Here is a 15,373-nt window from a genome sequence, read left to right as displayed (position 1 = left end):
GTGGAGAACAGATAGTACTTATAGACAGTTTATAACATCAAACTGCAAACGCGTAAAACCTTAATGAACGTCACTGTTGAACTTTATTCCCCTTAGATTCAAGGTATCGGGGCTGAACTGCTAACGAGCAACTATAGTTGCCCCTAAGCCACATATACTGCCTAGCCAAGTTTTTGAAGGCGGAATGGGTGCGGCACAGTTGAAGAGTGCCAGGCTCCAGAATTATTAAAGCACGAGAACTTATGTTTCCTCATCAAAATTTCACACAAAACACCGTAGACAGTCTTAAAGTATGAATAAAACAAGAAGTGTTCGGAACGTTTTATAGGCACTTTTCCGAGAAAATTGTGGTTTTCCTTACTTCCTAAAACCCAATATGCATTTCAAAAAGCTCTAGCTCCTGGATATAGAAGTTTCCGTGTTCGAGGAAACCAAGGTTGAAATTTCGTAGAATTTTAAATACAAGCTAACCTATCCCAAAAATTTTCTCACAAACCAGGCGAGGCACCATTAAATGGACGTATTTGTGTTAAAAGGAACTATGTTACACGCAAACCTTATGCACATAGTTCCTTTTAGCATAAATACGTCCAAATATTGCATGCGTCAGAGGTTTCTTCGGAACTTCACATGCAGACTCTCTGAGTGCCAAATACTTCCTTGCGTGGGTGGAAGAGAGCTCTACACGGTGTCAAACTTTTCAGTATTTAACGAATAAGAGGAACAAGTGTCATGAACCCCTGCAGAGTAAAATGTTACTGAAAATCTTCGGAATTTTTACGCAACTTCAGTGAGCTGTTGAAAAGCTAGGCAGATTTACGGTTAAATGTTGAATTTTGCACTGCAGTAATCGTGATTTTTTCTAAAGTTTTGGACTTTAAAGGAACTTACTACTTTTCGATCAATTGGCCTAAACACGGAATCCTACAATTTTCTCAGGGATGAAAGAGGGATTTTCCAGATACTTAAAACTGGTCTTATTTTTTGCCCAACTCCCAGGGAAAAGGAAGAAGACCAGCTTAAATGACGGAGGAATCATGGCGGCAACCATGTTTGCGGAGTATTCCAAACTTGAGTCGTCTTCCAAGGAACGTGCCTGAGTGGCTGGAGATTCGGAACTTTCAACTTGCGCTGCTGCGCCGTGTGACGTAGCGCAGAACGCCTCTTATGACCTGGGCCCGTTTGAACTTTATGGGGCTCTTCCATAGCCCGTAGGATGCCAATCGTTAACTCCTCCGCTGAATGATTCATCAAAACAGGGTGGTGCCGCGGAATTAGATATTTGAGTGTCCCCACGGGAATTGTATCATACTCTAGACAGCCAATCTTACAACGCGCGGCAATGAAAAAATGTACTCCGGGGCCATTCATAAATTCATTACCTAAGAATGGGGAGGGGGATGTAGCGGTGGATGGATGACGGTGGATGACGGTGGTGACGGGGAATCAAGCCAAGGAGCTTCCTTAAAGGCAAAAAGGCTGAAAATTGTTGCTTAAAATTTGACTATAACTACCAATTCTTATCAATTATCTGCGTTTTCCCTCAAAAAGGGGGAAGAACACAACAATATTTAATACTCAGTAAAAGGAATCATAGCATGTTCTAAACGCTGCAGACTATATCTACTGATTTTTATCAATTTTCTACGTTCTCCCTGTAAGAGCGGGGGAGGTAGTACGCTAAGGATGACGTAATTTTTGGGGGGATGGTCGAAAAATTGAAAATGAAACCGGAAATGTAATTTATGAACGGTCCCTCGAGGGCTACTTGTACTGTACTTGTGATGTTCTCAAGTTTTCGGTGTATCTCTTCACCCGTTTATGGTGAGAGTTCAAACTCCTGGAATCCATGTCTGACCGTCTCCTGATTCCCCAGTTTCTCGCTTATGATTGGCTTGCATGGTGTCACAGACGATCAGGAAGAGCACATTTTCACCGGTTGCAGAGAAATAGACCAGAAAGCTAAGGGCACGGCAGGAATATAACCGAATGAGTTGCACAGGTGTCAAGCAATCTGGAAAAGCGGGTGTTATCATGAAATTGAAGACATTTCCGTTGATTGGGCGAATGAGGCTTGCAATGCTGCTAAGATTGTGCAATGTTTATTAGCATTTGCGGCAGATGAAATTCGTTCTCAGAAAAGTTTACAAAAGTGAGGAAAAACTCGAAGCAGATTCAGAGAAAAATGCACAGCAGAACTGCGGGATAAGTTATTTACAACTAGAACTACGTTGCACAATCTAAGTAGCATTGGAAGTCTCACACGTCCTTTAACTGAAAAACGCATCAATTGTTTCGACATCGGGTTTAACTCAGAAATACGTCACGGGATACGCGAACAGTCCAATAATAATCGAATCTTTTTGTGAAACAATTAAATTTTCACTTCCATCCGTTGAAAAGTGTGAAATAGTTTTATAAAAACTGTTCAAAATCTGGTGATTTTTATTATATTTTTTTTAATGCTATATGCTCATCAGGAGAATGAGTTCAGGAATGAGTTGATACAAGATGATAAAAAAATGTCACGATGAACCGTTTAATCTTCCCAACCAAAGTCTCTAATTAATTTGATATGTTTTTTTGTTTCAGCAACGGGGAAGCCTTTCGACTTATCTCTTAACAAATATGGCAGCGAGTCTGTCAATATCTCATGTAAAGCTCTTGGTGTCTACCCGGAGCCTAAAATGACCCTCTTCACGGAGTCTGGGACGAAAACCAGGTGAGTTTTTGTTTTCAAAATTTGTTCTTCATTATATCCTCGATTGTAACATTTTATAGGTAACTTTATCCCTCCTTCTTTCTCCTCTCCTCTTCTCCACGTCAAATATAAGTATCTAAAAAACAGTATAAACGACAGTTTCATGTGTCACTGCAGATTCGTTGTTCTTAAAAGAAAAGAATGTAACCAAGATCGGAAAATTGACTCAGGTAATACCCATTCCTTTTACAAAGAATATGATTGTGCAATTCTCTTCGAAAATTATGCTGATTTTTCCATAAAATTAGAAGAAAGATCCACGGAATTTTCAGTCAGATATATGCTCAATAGTTTCCGTGTGGCAACTTATTTAGAAAATAAAAATGTTGCAGCGTTGAAATGTTGTTACGTTCTTTCGTCGGTAAAACTACGGATTTCTCAGCGTCGATCGGAATGAGCGAGGCAGAATAGACTCATCTCAAAAATCAAGACAGTGAGTCATTTGGACGGATGTAACCGATTTCAGCCTGATTGCATTTCAAGTTGCCTAAATGGATGCATTCACATCAAAAGGCACCCTATTCATTGTAACAAGGTGGAGAAATGGTGCTGGGTCCACACCATTTCGCGGGGAGAACAAAGCCAAGAAGTTCCAAAAACTATAATAAGAGTCAAAAATATTTTTTTTTTTTTTTTATATTTTTTGGAACTTCTTGGTTTTTTTTTCCCGCGAAATGGTGTGGATCCAGCACCATTTCTCCACCTTGTTACATACAGTGTTCGGGCCACTTCTTAGTGTTTTTTTCTCATTCATCGTAACATGAGCCCTGTCATGTATGTATTCTTATGGATCTTAAGGCTCAATTCAGAATGGTCATCGTTCCTTTTGATTTGAATATTTCCAATTATCTGTGATGTTATATTTTCGAACAGGGAGCTACGCGGTAAACGGATAAAAGTTTTGCGAGTATATTCTTAACAATCTAGGGTGAATGCACTTACATTTTAAAGGCGTTAACTAGTCTAGTTCGCTGTTGAAATTAAAACCTGGGGTAATATTTAGCAATGTGAAATGCAGTTAGACTGATGCAAGTTAAATCCGTGCATCTGTCGCAGGCAATTAGTAATCGCCGGAAAATTGTAATCTATTCGTGTTGAATCAACAAATTAAAAAATTTCAATGTGAAAAAACGAGATAGGAAGTAGTGATTATTATGCTTTGAATTCAAACATTTCTTCTTGAATGCATGGTACCAGCTAAATACACGCGAGTTCGTGAAATGCCATCAATAATCTGCGTTGGGTTTGGTTTGGTTAAGCAACTAAACTAACTCCTTGGCAAAGCGGAGAGTATCGCTGGATTTGAAGGCGTTCAAAGCTGAAGTCGTGCCTTGAATTTCTTCGCTAAAGAAACTTTTACTACATCGATGTTATTGTAATTGCAATTTGACGAATTGACAAGTACGGAGCTTGCAAATTGCCGGCGATTGCTGATTGCCAGCGACACATTTATGATAAAAAAAAATCAAGATTAATCTAAATGGTAATATTCTTTCACGAAGGTACCGAAATCGTTTTATCGTCGAATGACCCTCCCATAAAAAGTATATTAACCCTACTCGAGGCACATAAAATATCAGAGGAATCTTTCAGATTCCCAAACACCGGAAGGAACCGACGCAAGGTAGCGTGAAATACGCGGAATACCTGGAAATCGGTCTCAAAGTCGGTACGCGTTTTTTCTGGCGGCCCGAACCCGGGCCGGAATTGAAAAATTCTTCGCCTCCTCGCGCGGCGCCTCCGACGGGTTCGGGTCCGGGAGAGGGTGACGCTAAAACTGACAGACAGGATCGCGTAAAGTAAGAAATGTTGGGATGTCTCCCTCCGGAAAAATACAATGCCCGCTGCATTTCCATTTTCATACCGGGCACGACGCGGGGTGGAGGAAGGGAGGCACGATAATGTAGGCGCCCGCCCGCCTTGGCATCGCTACGCGCGTGTGATAAAGTCTTCGGCGGGGTTGTCTGATTATTGACAAAATTTTGGTTCTTCTTAAGATGGTTCCGTAGCACTGTCGAGAACGTTTCAGCGTTCGATCAATTTATTATTTTGGTTTTTAAGACTTTTTTGTGAAAAAAATTTGATTGCCATAAATAAAGTGGAGCTCTTGCTGAAAAGGAGCTGCCAAGTGGAGATCAAACCCTCAAAAATTAGGGACAAGTAAGGAATTCTTTTCTCCAGAGACTTTGACACGGCGAGGTCTCTGACTTGCAAGTTGGAGGAAAAACTTGGAAACTTGGATATTAAACCAGACATATCACTCTATAATGATGGATCAATGGGATGTAATCAAATTATTTTCAAATAAATTGCAATGCAAGTCCGGAAAAATGGTGTAAAATTTTAAATTTATGATGAAGTTCTTTATTTAATTTGCTTTACCAATGGACAACAAAACTGTCAGTGATTTTAGCTGCAAAATATAGGGCATTCGGTTTCAGGGCGTTTTTGCAAAAAGTAAGCACAAAGAACACATTTATTTGAAGGGTTTATATAATAAGCGAACAAGATGTAGACTGAAATAAATTGGTAGTTTCGTAATGGGCAAAAACCCTTGATAGAATATTTTAAAGGAATGCAAATCATTCAGTGAACATAGAACAAATTTTCACAATTCCACAATTGGAAAGAAAACACTGTATGTTGGAGTCAACTTAGACAGGTACAAACTGACCGTTTGATTCTTCGGTGAAGAAATAGCAACCAAAGTCCTGAATTTATTTCCATTTAAAAGTATTTATCGGCAAGATCCGGCATCCTTCTAAAATTGATAATTTTTTAGTATACCCTCCCTTTTTTGTAGGAAAGTGCGGTCCATATTGACTGGAGCCATGCAAAAAATATTCCATTCCATAGCGCGGTCTGGCAGGTGCGGGGCAAAAGAAGACGGTAGTTCAAAAAGGGGAGGGACACGTAAAAACACATAAAAGGGCCGAGATTCCTTGAGCATTGGATTACTGGCGCACTCGTAAGGCGTGTGTTTCATTAATCAATATACGTGCTTTTGCTCTCATTTTTGCCGAATGGGTTTCGCCCTCCCTCCCTCCTTCCACACCCGTATACCGGGTATACCACCGCCCGTACTTCTTTCATCGCTCAAGTTCACTGTTCAAATTCTGAAAATGACGCCCGCAAAACCTCGTCAAAAGTGGCTCTTTTTTCTGAAAATCCGGGGGTATCCTCCGCGTATTGCCATGATCAAAGCTTGGACTAAAGAAAGCCTCCGTGGACCTATGAATGATTTCTTCGAATTTTTTTCTAAGCAATAGAGTTTTCTCTATAAACAACCTCTAGAAAAGCTGCAATGGAGAATTTGCACGCAATTTTTTGGTGATTCGTCTGAAAGTGGTGAAAGAAATGATTTTGCGGTATTTTTCATATTTTTTACCTAATGTGGGAAGTACCATAAAATTAGATTTAAAAGTTGAAAAATTCACCGCCTGGCGACGTCATCCGGCGGCATTCCCCACCTAGCCACTTGTATTCTAGCAGATTAGATCATTGTGTCATATCTTCTCTAATAATTTTCCAATTTATCAACCAATGACCTCCTATCGTGTTCAATTTACTCAGCAGTTCCCATTTAAACAGGGCATTACAAATAATTTAAAGTTAATTATTGTCATTTTAGATTCAATTAGAGATAGTCAGAGACAAATGAAACGAAATATAGTCAGCTTTGACTCAAAAGTAGGCTCAAAGTTGACTCGGTTTATCTTCAACGTAGGGACAGAATATTGTTTTTCAGTGTTATAGACGTTTTACTCAGGAGGTGTATTTTATGGGATCATGAGCCTATTGCTTATTTAACTGAGAAGTTTAGGCTTTTATAGCGCTACCTTGTTTGGTGACACAAGCGTGACAAAAGTTTTCCCCAAACCCATGCCATGGCAGAGTGTCTGTTTGGACATACTGCATGGCCAATCAAGAGGGGAGAGAAAGTTCAAAATTGATCCTGAGAACCGAACACTGTAAATCCATCACGGAAATCGAGTTTCAATCACCTCAGGTTTACATTATTAATTTATTCTAGTCACTGTCGAAACTTATATTTTTGTAATCGAGCGCTTTTGATGGAGTGATTGCCCGAGGGCTGTCCCTAAAAATCAACCGGAGGAAATCTGAGTCCCTAATTGAACATTGTTGTCGGACTTTGACAGTTTTTTCTCGAATGACGGGATCAAACGGTGCAGTTGAGTGTATGGAAAAATTCTGTTCAGTTCCTGTGTTTTTTATGATTCGTGGAGTCCGGATACGCAAGCAGTTGCTTCTTTACTCAAGAAAAAATAATATCGCAGTACTGTAATAAAAAATCATCGGTCCAACTGGACGCATCAAAACAACATAAGTCCATTGGCATGGAGGAAAATCATATCAACGCTGAAACTGCAAATTCGCGCATCTCATTCGTAGTATTTCAAAGTTCTTTTTTTTTATCGAAGGATGAGGAACCATTATTGTTCGTTTCCGTAGAGTATTATTACACAATGAGGAAAAATCAAAATAGCTTTCAAGAAATGCTGTTCTTTGTGCTCCCAGGCAGACGGAAAAAACTTCTAGGAACGCTTCTAATGTTTAAGGGAGTACCCTCAAAACAGCAAAAAACTTAGGAGTTATAGGGGTGGTGCAGGACTTCTACATCACCCTGTAATTTTAAAGAAGGATGGATATGAAATTCGAAGTGGGGATCGAAGAAGAACGTGTATCGTCGCCTGCCGGCCAAAGTAACACAAGCATAATGCGACGTTTCAAAATTTCCGCGCCGCTTTCATTTCTCTACAGAGGTATTGTTCAACGAAGCTGTTCGAAAATTCCACTGAATTTTCTTCGTGCTGCCTATAAAATTCACCTCAACCAACAGCCAACCAACCATTCACCCATTCAACCATTCAACCAACAATTCTTCTATAAAAAAAATAAAATGACGGTGGAAATTTTGAAACGTCGCACAGGGGATCGAGTCAGTGGGAGAGGTCGGACATGATTTAAAAACTTTAAAAGCGTATATCTTCATTAAAATGAAATTTTGATGTTTTAAAAGTAGTTTAATTGGTTTTCTCGTAAAATTGTCTGTGAAAAGCACCCCTTAAAATCAAACCTGTGACGAGATAAACGTTAAATTTTACAATTTTTGTCAAAAATTCGACTTCTCTATTAACTCGCTCCACTGTGCGTCGCATGGCGCTTATTATACATTGGCCAGAAGGTGACGGTATCTGCAACTGAAAATGAAAAAACACCGCAAAACCCACTTTAAGAGACTCTATAAAGAGCAGAAGTTGGTCTCTGTCAGACGTAAAAAGATTTAACCCAGAATAATCTACAAAAAGAGGAAGGAGAAAGGGTAATCGGGGGTTGGGAAGGGGATAAAGTGGTTTTTTTTCTCTTCTTTCTTTCTTCCTTCCTTTCTTTCTTTCTTTCTTTCTTATTTCTTTTTTTTGGCCTTAGATGCTAAAGCACCGCTTTAAAATAAAATTATTTTACTACTACTACTTCTTTTTTTTTTCTCTTCTTGTTCCGCCTTTCTTTAATTTTCTAATGATTAGTGAACATTTATTTTTCAATTAATAAGACCCCACCCGACACAAGGTCCAACCTTAGTGGGTGGTTTTATTATGTTACTTTTCTTTTGTTCGCACTTATTTAAATAATCTTGTTATACTGTAAAAAGGAGCATAATAAAGTTTTATCTATCTATATCTTTTATCTATTTTTCATGAGTTTTTTTTTTTTTATGATTACAGAGCTCCCGTAAAAGGTGCCTCGGTAGAGACACTGGCGCGAGGCGCCGTGTACGACATCATGGCCTCGACGGTTCTACCGGAGGCAGAACTGACCACTTCGACTGTGATAGTATGTGAACTTAAAATCCCCGCCACCAACGTCACCAGGCGGCAGACTGTCTCCTATAATCCAGGTTAGTTACATTCTCTTTTATTCATGTGCATCATATAAACAGTATGGGGACGGCGAAGCTCCCAAACCACGCATCTCCATTCTGGTGGTTCAAAATCTTCGCTTTGCACGGAGAAAGATGATATTGCTGATTTAAAAATTTCGTTGATAAAAAAAATTTTCCGACTTGTTTCAACGTAGATTTTACAATAAAAACATGCTAATTTAATCACTCCTGGGGTAGAATTAGCTTTCCACTATTCTGCCGTGCTAAGGATAAAACGCCATATGAACATTCTAATGTTGCCACATTTTTTCTCAGAAAATATTCATCTTTGTAGAAATTTGTGAATGTTTTTCCTTCAAATTTTCAGAAAATCTAGGTAAGAAATTCTAGATTCTAATCTAGAAAAAATCACGAACACAATTTCCTGAAAAATGGGAAGGAAACTATTTACAAATGTTCCTGAAAATTCGTGCTTTGTTGAAGGGTATTCGACAACCTCTGAAGGCTAATACGGCGTTCTTCCTTCGCGCGGCAGTATTGCAAAGTGTACATTTGAAACATGTCGGACATATTTGCCAACAATTTAATTGTTAAATCAGCAATCAATTTTTTTAAGAGAACAAATGGACGTATTTCTGCTGAACGGAACGATACACGAGCGGGAGAGATGAGGTGCGCTTTAGAAACTGGACAAGAAAAACTGAAAAAGTGGGCGTGATTCCCTTCAGAAAAATGGGAAAGCGGGATTCTACATTCTACCGAACGGAACTAAGCGTAAACTGCATGCGGCATTCATGAGCTGGGGGCGTCGGAAAAGAGCGTTGTGGACAGGGATTATGAGTCGAAGACCACTTTGAAGGGGTTATCTCTCGATCCGGTCGTCGCCGCTGACGTCACTGGCGCTTTATAATTCCCTTTCATTCTTACGGCCGTCAACTAAGGAGCCCCTCCTTTCCCATCTGTCTCTGGTTCCGTCTATCAGAAATACATCAAAATCAACATAATTCTTTGAAGATTTCACAGGTTTTTCCTCGCTCAGAGAGGGAAAATCATGGCAGTATGTAAAATTTTCAGTTGAGTATAATTTCCTACAAGAAATAAAAGATGGCACTCGTTTTGGAGTTTCCCTGTCGAAATATTGTTTTATTTTACGCATACGGTGTAAATAATCGGTGTACGCATGTTATGGTTTCTGAGATCAACATCAACGTATTTTCAACAAGTTTTGAATAGCAAAATATCTGCAAAAGTTCAATTTATATGTCTCAAAATTGTTTTAATATTTATCAATAGACAAATCATAGAACTATCCGAGACATTTTTCAAACTGAAAATGAGAATTTTCGAGGGAAATATTATCCTTAAACGTCAATGTTGTTCCATTGGCTCCAAAACAGCGGTTGCGGTATCGTTAAGGCAATACAATTCACGTGGAATCATTGAGAAATCAAACTGCTTTGCGCCTTCAACGCGCCCGTAACAGAGCATGTAAAATCTTGATACCACTATTCGAGCGTAACGACAGTTATTTTGCATAACCGACTAATTGAAGGAGAATCACGAAGCTGCGTTGCGCGAGTCACTGGAGAGTAGTAGCGCGTTTCTAATAATATGATCTTTCGACAATCACATGAAGTTTAATACGTGACCATTCAAGAGCATACCAACGTCTTCTAAGAGAAGGGGTCCACCCCCAGACTACTTTTGGACCCAACCATTGTGGGTTGTTTGCTCTGGTTTGCACTTTTTCAGAAAAACTCTCAAGCACCCATAACTTATAAAGAAAGGGAAAACAACACAAACCAGATCATGCGTCCGATTATTTTTATGTTTCTTATTTTCTTTGTTATTAATCATTTAAAGTCAGTGAGGACGAGTCTGTTTCACAAAATTGTTTGATGTAATATGCGCACCCAATTATTCAACTATCAATATATGAATACAAGTTATTCAAGTATCTTGATAGAAAAAAAGTGAAATAAGATAAAATAATCATAAAATAGAGTCCATCATATAAGCTGAGCGAGTCAGCAGCGATAATTTTGTTTTGAGAGGGGTATTGTTCGATTTTGCCCTGAGGCAATAAACGCAAGACATTAGTGCAATGCGTTTCGAATATAGTTACTTCTCCGGGGAGTGGACAGAGTTTTATATAGAGCAAACAAAAAAGAACCCGAACGTGAGTCGAATTCTGAAGCTGAACATAAAAAAGGCAAGTCGTGAAAAGACCCGCGTTAGGAATATCCCAGTAAATTATTGGAAGTCGTTCGAGTCGACTAAGCAGCGGAAAATCGGAAGCAAAAAGGAAGAAAAAGCTGCGACCAACCTCGAAAAAAGTCATGTTTCTCTTGCGATTTCAAAAACAAGAGCAGCGCAGTTTATTTTCTAGTGACATTGGCAAAAAAAAGGATGTTGGAATGAATCCCTCCTTGCCAAGCACCGTCATGAATACGAGACTTCCGGCCCTTCTAGGTTTTTTGCTCAAGTTTCAAGAGCTGCACAATTAATTTTTGTGATGCTATCCTTTATAGGATGGCCACAGTCAGGAGAAAAGAGACAAATGATCAAAAATCCAATGAAAAATTAGTTACGTGAGGTTTAAAACTATAATTTTTCGACGATATTATTTGTTGTGCACCAGAAACCTTAATCGTCACTCATAACTTTCAAATTCAACATAATTAAAGGTAACGACTTGCGGTAACGGTAGTGGTAAAGGTATAACGGTAGTAACGATTAACTTATTCTATTTTTAACAATTTTGTTCACTCCCAAACAGAAAAAAGCGTAGCTCTATTCCAACCGTGATGAATCTTTACTCGCAAATTTTATTTGTGTAGGAAACATTTTTTGCCTTTTCAACTGACTTTTCTTTATTTACACGCAAATATCAGCGAAATTTTGATTCGAAATTTCACCATCTGCTTATATCAGTAAAACAGTAAATTGCTTGCGTCAATTTTGTGACCTTGCAGTGGAGTTACCTTCCTTATTTCGGGAAACTATATGATTTACTTTAAGGCAAATTGCTACATGCAGTATCGCATAGTTTTCCTTCTGTCTTTTAACCCGATAGAAAAATCTTCAAATTATCATTTATCATCCATTGTTGTACAAATAAGCCACATTTTGTGGAGGTGTCAGAGGAGACCCTGCAAAAAAGCTAAGTCTCTTTACAAAAAATGTTACATTTTCCAAACGATCTCTCGTTCTGTGTACCCATTGTAAAAAATTATCGCAATTTCTCAAATGGCAACGCATGGTTGCAACAGGATGGAATGGACTTTAAGGACTATTGAACTATCTTTTTCCCCATCAGGGTCGGGCTGGAAAGTGTTCGAATGGTGATATATTATCTCTCCTGACACTGGTTGAGGGGTACAGGGTGAAAAAATTTACATTGCCTCGTGGGGGCTCCTCCCACTGAAACTGCGTCTGTAAGACACCCTCATCGAGTGTCGTTTCTTAGGGTAAAGTCTGTCTTCTCTGTCTACTAGAGCAATATCCGATAAAATTTGGTCCCTTTTGAATCGAAGGGATGCATGAAGGATACGTTCATTCGAACGTTTCAAAATCCTCCTGAAAATGTCACCAAATTTGGCTGATCGCAAGGAAAAATTCTCATTTTTATGTGCCTGTAGAAAAATTCCCTTGCCAATATCTTCACCAAGGTTCTGGATACAACTATTCGTGTTTCACGAATGTGCGTGTTGACTGCGGAAAAATTGAAGGCGTTAAAATTGTCAACGGTCGCTTGAATTTAAATTTTTTAGATCGTAGAAATATCGCCTTAGCTCCAAGAAATTCGCCCGGTTATAAATTCATACAGAGGTTATCTTTTTTAAGACAACCGATCATTGATTCATATGATCCATCTAACTATGCGGTTTAAGTATCTGAACTTTCCAATCTTAGAAATTAAGTTTGGCTTTTTTCGTTTCTTTATTTGTCGGTCGATACTCTGAGACTCACGAAAGAGTCTCATCCTACGAGCAATTTTGGTTATCCGAGCCTATATTTGTTTACGGTATAGTAATTTGATAGAGAGAGTATCGCTATGTGGCTATCGTTTTTAATTGGCTCCTCCATCATGAGCTTCACGGAGTTCTCAGGACCCAAAATTGGCGGACGCTGTAAGTATCTGTAAATACAAAATGACTTAAAATGTAGTTCTATTTGCATATCGCACCAACAACTTTATTCAAATGCATAATTCCGACGTGTTTACATAGATTTAGGGTTAATCATCTGTTATTTTTGAGAAAGATCATCATGGATGGATATAGTAAGTCGGAAGCAAGTGCAGCTGTTGATAGCCGTCAAAAATTGGCAATAACTCATCTTCAAAATCCAAAACAACACAGGAGAAAAAAGTCGCCTCGATCTGGAGTCCAGACTCTTGAAAACAATGACAAGAAAAAGTACTCTTGATTCAATCGGATTTTAGCTTGAATCAAAAAAATATCCGCTTTAATTAAGAGGTTTGGTTCTCGATCTAAGCAAAAATCCGATTATATAAAGAGCATTTTCTTCAATTTTGGGTCCTCAGACCTCAAAGGAAAGTAGAGGGGCGAGATTTCCAAACGCTCTCTATCAAGTTACTCTAGTTTTCTGAGTCGTATGAAGTGAAGTTGTATTCCTCCAACCAAAATTTTCCTTCAGCGCAAAGTCTCGTCATCGATCTATCGATGCGTTTCCAAACCGCAGGCTGATTGTGGTTGACGGGGTTTGTCGAGGGACTAGATTTCGTCGGTGCTGCACCGCATGACGTCGCAAATTGAGTCGAGATGTATGTCGGTTCCTCAGTGGTACTGGAATCATAAGTAAGTGACACCCGTTTGAACAAACACTCATTCGCGGTTTGAATGGCGTTTCAAAGAGAACAGATTCCACACCCGCAGCTGACAAATCACGCCTAAAACCAGATATAAAATTCATTCTAAGCTAAATAGAACGAAGCAATAGAATCTGCATTCAGCTACATTTAAGTTTGAAAAGAAGGCCCTCGTGCAGTTTTAGGAACACTCAGTATCCATGTTAAATATCGAAGGAGTGCATACTTTCTTAACATAAGACAAGGACACTCGAAAAAAGTGTCTTGGATGTAGAGTTTAGACTCTCAAACATTTCGACAAAAAAAAAAAAAAAAAAAAAAAAAAAAATATTATTGATTCAATCGGATTTTCGCTTGAATCGAAATCCAGGTGTCTTGATTGGACTTATTTTTATCAAACGGAGCTATGTGCAAAATGACGTGAGCCCTGTTATGCACATATTCATATGGGTCTCAGGGCTCATGTCTCAATGCACATAGTGCCGTTTGATAGAAATACGTCCAATTTGTGTGGATTTCCTTTCGATTCAAGCAAAATTCCGATTGGATCAAGAGTATATTTTCTTGTCAAATTATTTGAGAGTCTGAACTTTGGATCCAATAGACTTTTTTTTTCTAGCGTACTGAAAAAAAACAAACAAACAAATTACTCAAATCTGGGGTCAAGAAGGTTATTTCATTTTGCGTCAAGCATACAAATGCTTGTAGCAAGCAAATTTTTAAATGATTTAAGCGACTTTCTGCTTGATATAAGCATATTTTCTTCTTAATTCAAGAATGCACTGAGTTTCGCTTGCTTCTCGGATCGTTCGTTTGATGCACCATTAAACAATACGGACCTTTCTGCAAAAACGCACAAGAAAAATGTTTCATCCGCTAAAGGCCACCGTCTCGGCAATTTAAGACCACCCCAAACTAAGCATTTATATGTGTATATGCTTTAAGAGAGAAGAACGCAGAAATACCAACAAGGATTAGAGCACAAAATGAATACTGATGAGTTTCAATGAAAGGCTGATGGGTGAGAACGTTCAAATAAAATAAATTTAAGGCAAATTCATCCACTAAATAGATATCGATTGCCAAATTGCGAAACCACGTATCTCCGTATCCGACGTTGTAGATTTCTTGTCATACTTTTTTTTGTCCATAAAAAATTACTCCAAGTAATGTTCTGATAACTTCCTTGATTTCTCTCCTCTGTAAATAGAATATTGTTTAAAAATTTCAAGCTATAAAGTTGTATTGTTTCTCTTCGAAAGAATAAAACAGAAATTGAAATTTTGAAACTCCGTAATGGAGATACGTGGCTTTACAATCAGGCCGTCGATGGATTTTTCTTTATTAATAAGTCCATTTTAGATATTTTCCAATTTCCTAACTCCATTTATGATATTTAAATGACAAAACCGACAACAGCGAAAATCCAAGCACGAGCAAAATATCAGCAAGAACGAGACAGACAGGCAGACAACTGCAGGCACACGACCCACAGTTGCCAGATTTCGTGTACATATTCCACGCTTAGTTTTATGCGGAATTGTGCTGATTTTGACGGCTATTTCGGCAAGGATGCGCGTGGCGACGAGGAATTGAAGAGTCTCACGACAGCCCGAACGCGTGGGGCATCGGCTTGAACATGGCGTCTATCGTCAACAGTTTAAGCTTTGCAAACTGAGGCTAAATTTAATCACGCCCATGAAAATGAACTTAATGCTCAGGACCTGATCTTACCCCCTTCCATAAGTGTCGGAGGCAATGCATTTAATACGTTCAAGTACCGGAGTTTCCCCACCATTGCCCTCGCAGTGGTGGAAGCAGTCACCATGACTTGTGAGCTGTAGAGCCATCTACGCGAACAAGAAAGAATGTTAGT

General features: G+C 38.9%; 1 protein-coding gene across 1 annotated transcript in view; it reads left to right on the top strand.

Annotated features, from left to right (window-relative positions):
* LOC109042038 (uncharacterized) overlaps positions 1 to 15,373 on the top strand; it is a 503,516-nt gene that overhangs the window by 382,117 nt on the left and 106,026 nt on the right. The window contains exons 3-4 of the mRNA XM_019058595.2: positions 2,593 to 2,722; positions 8,506 to 8,678. Of these exons, the coding sequence (XP_018914140.2) occupies positions 2,593 to 2,722; positions 8,506 to 8,678 (303 nt within the window). The remainder of the gene's footprint in view (positions 1 to 2,592; positions 2,723 to 8,505; positions 8,679 to 15,373) is intronic.

The sequence above is a fragment of the Bemisia tabaci genome, chromosome 6 (genome assembly GCF_918797505.1).
Source record: "Bemisia tabaci chromosome 6, PGI_BMITA_v3".
NCBI classification, from domain to species: domain Eukaryota; kingdom Metazoa; phylum Arthropoda; class Insecta; order Hemiptera; family Aleyrodidae; genus Bemisia; species Bemisia tabaci.
This window is presented reverse-complemented; position numbering and strand designations above follow the sequence as displayed.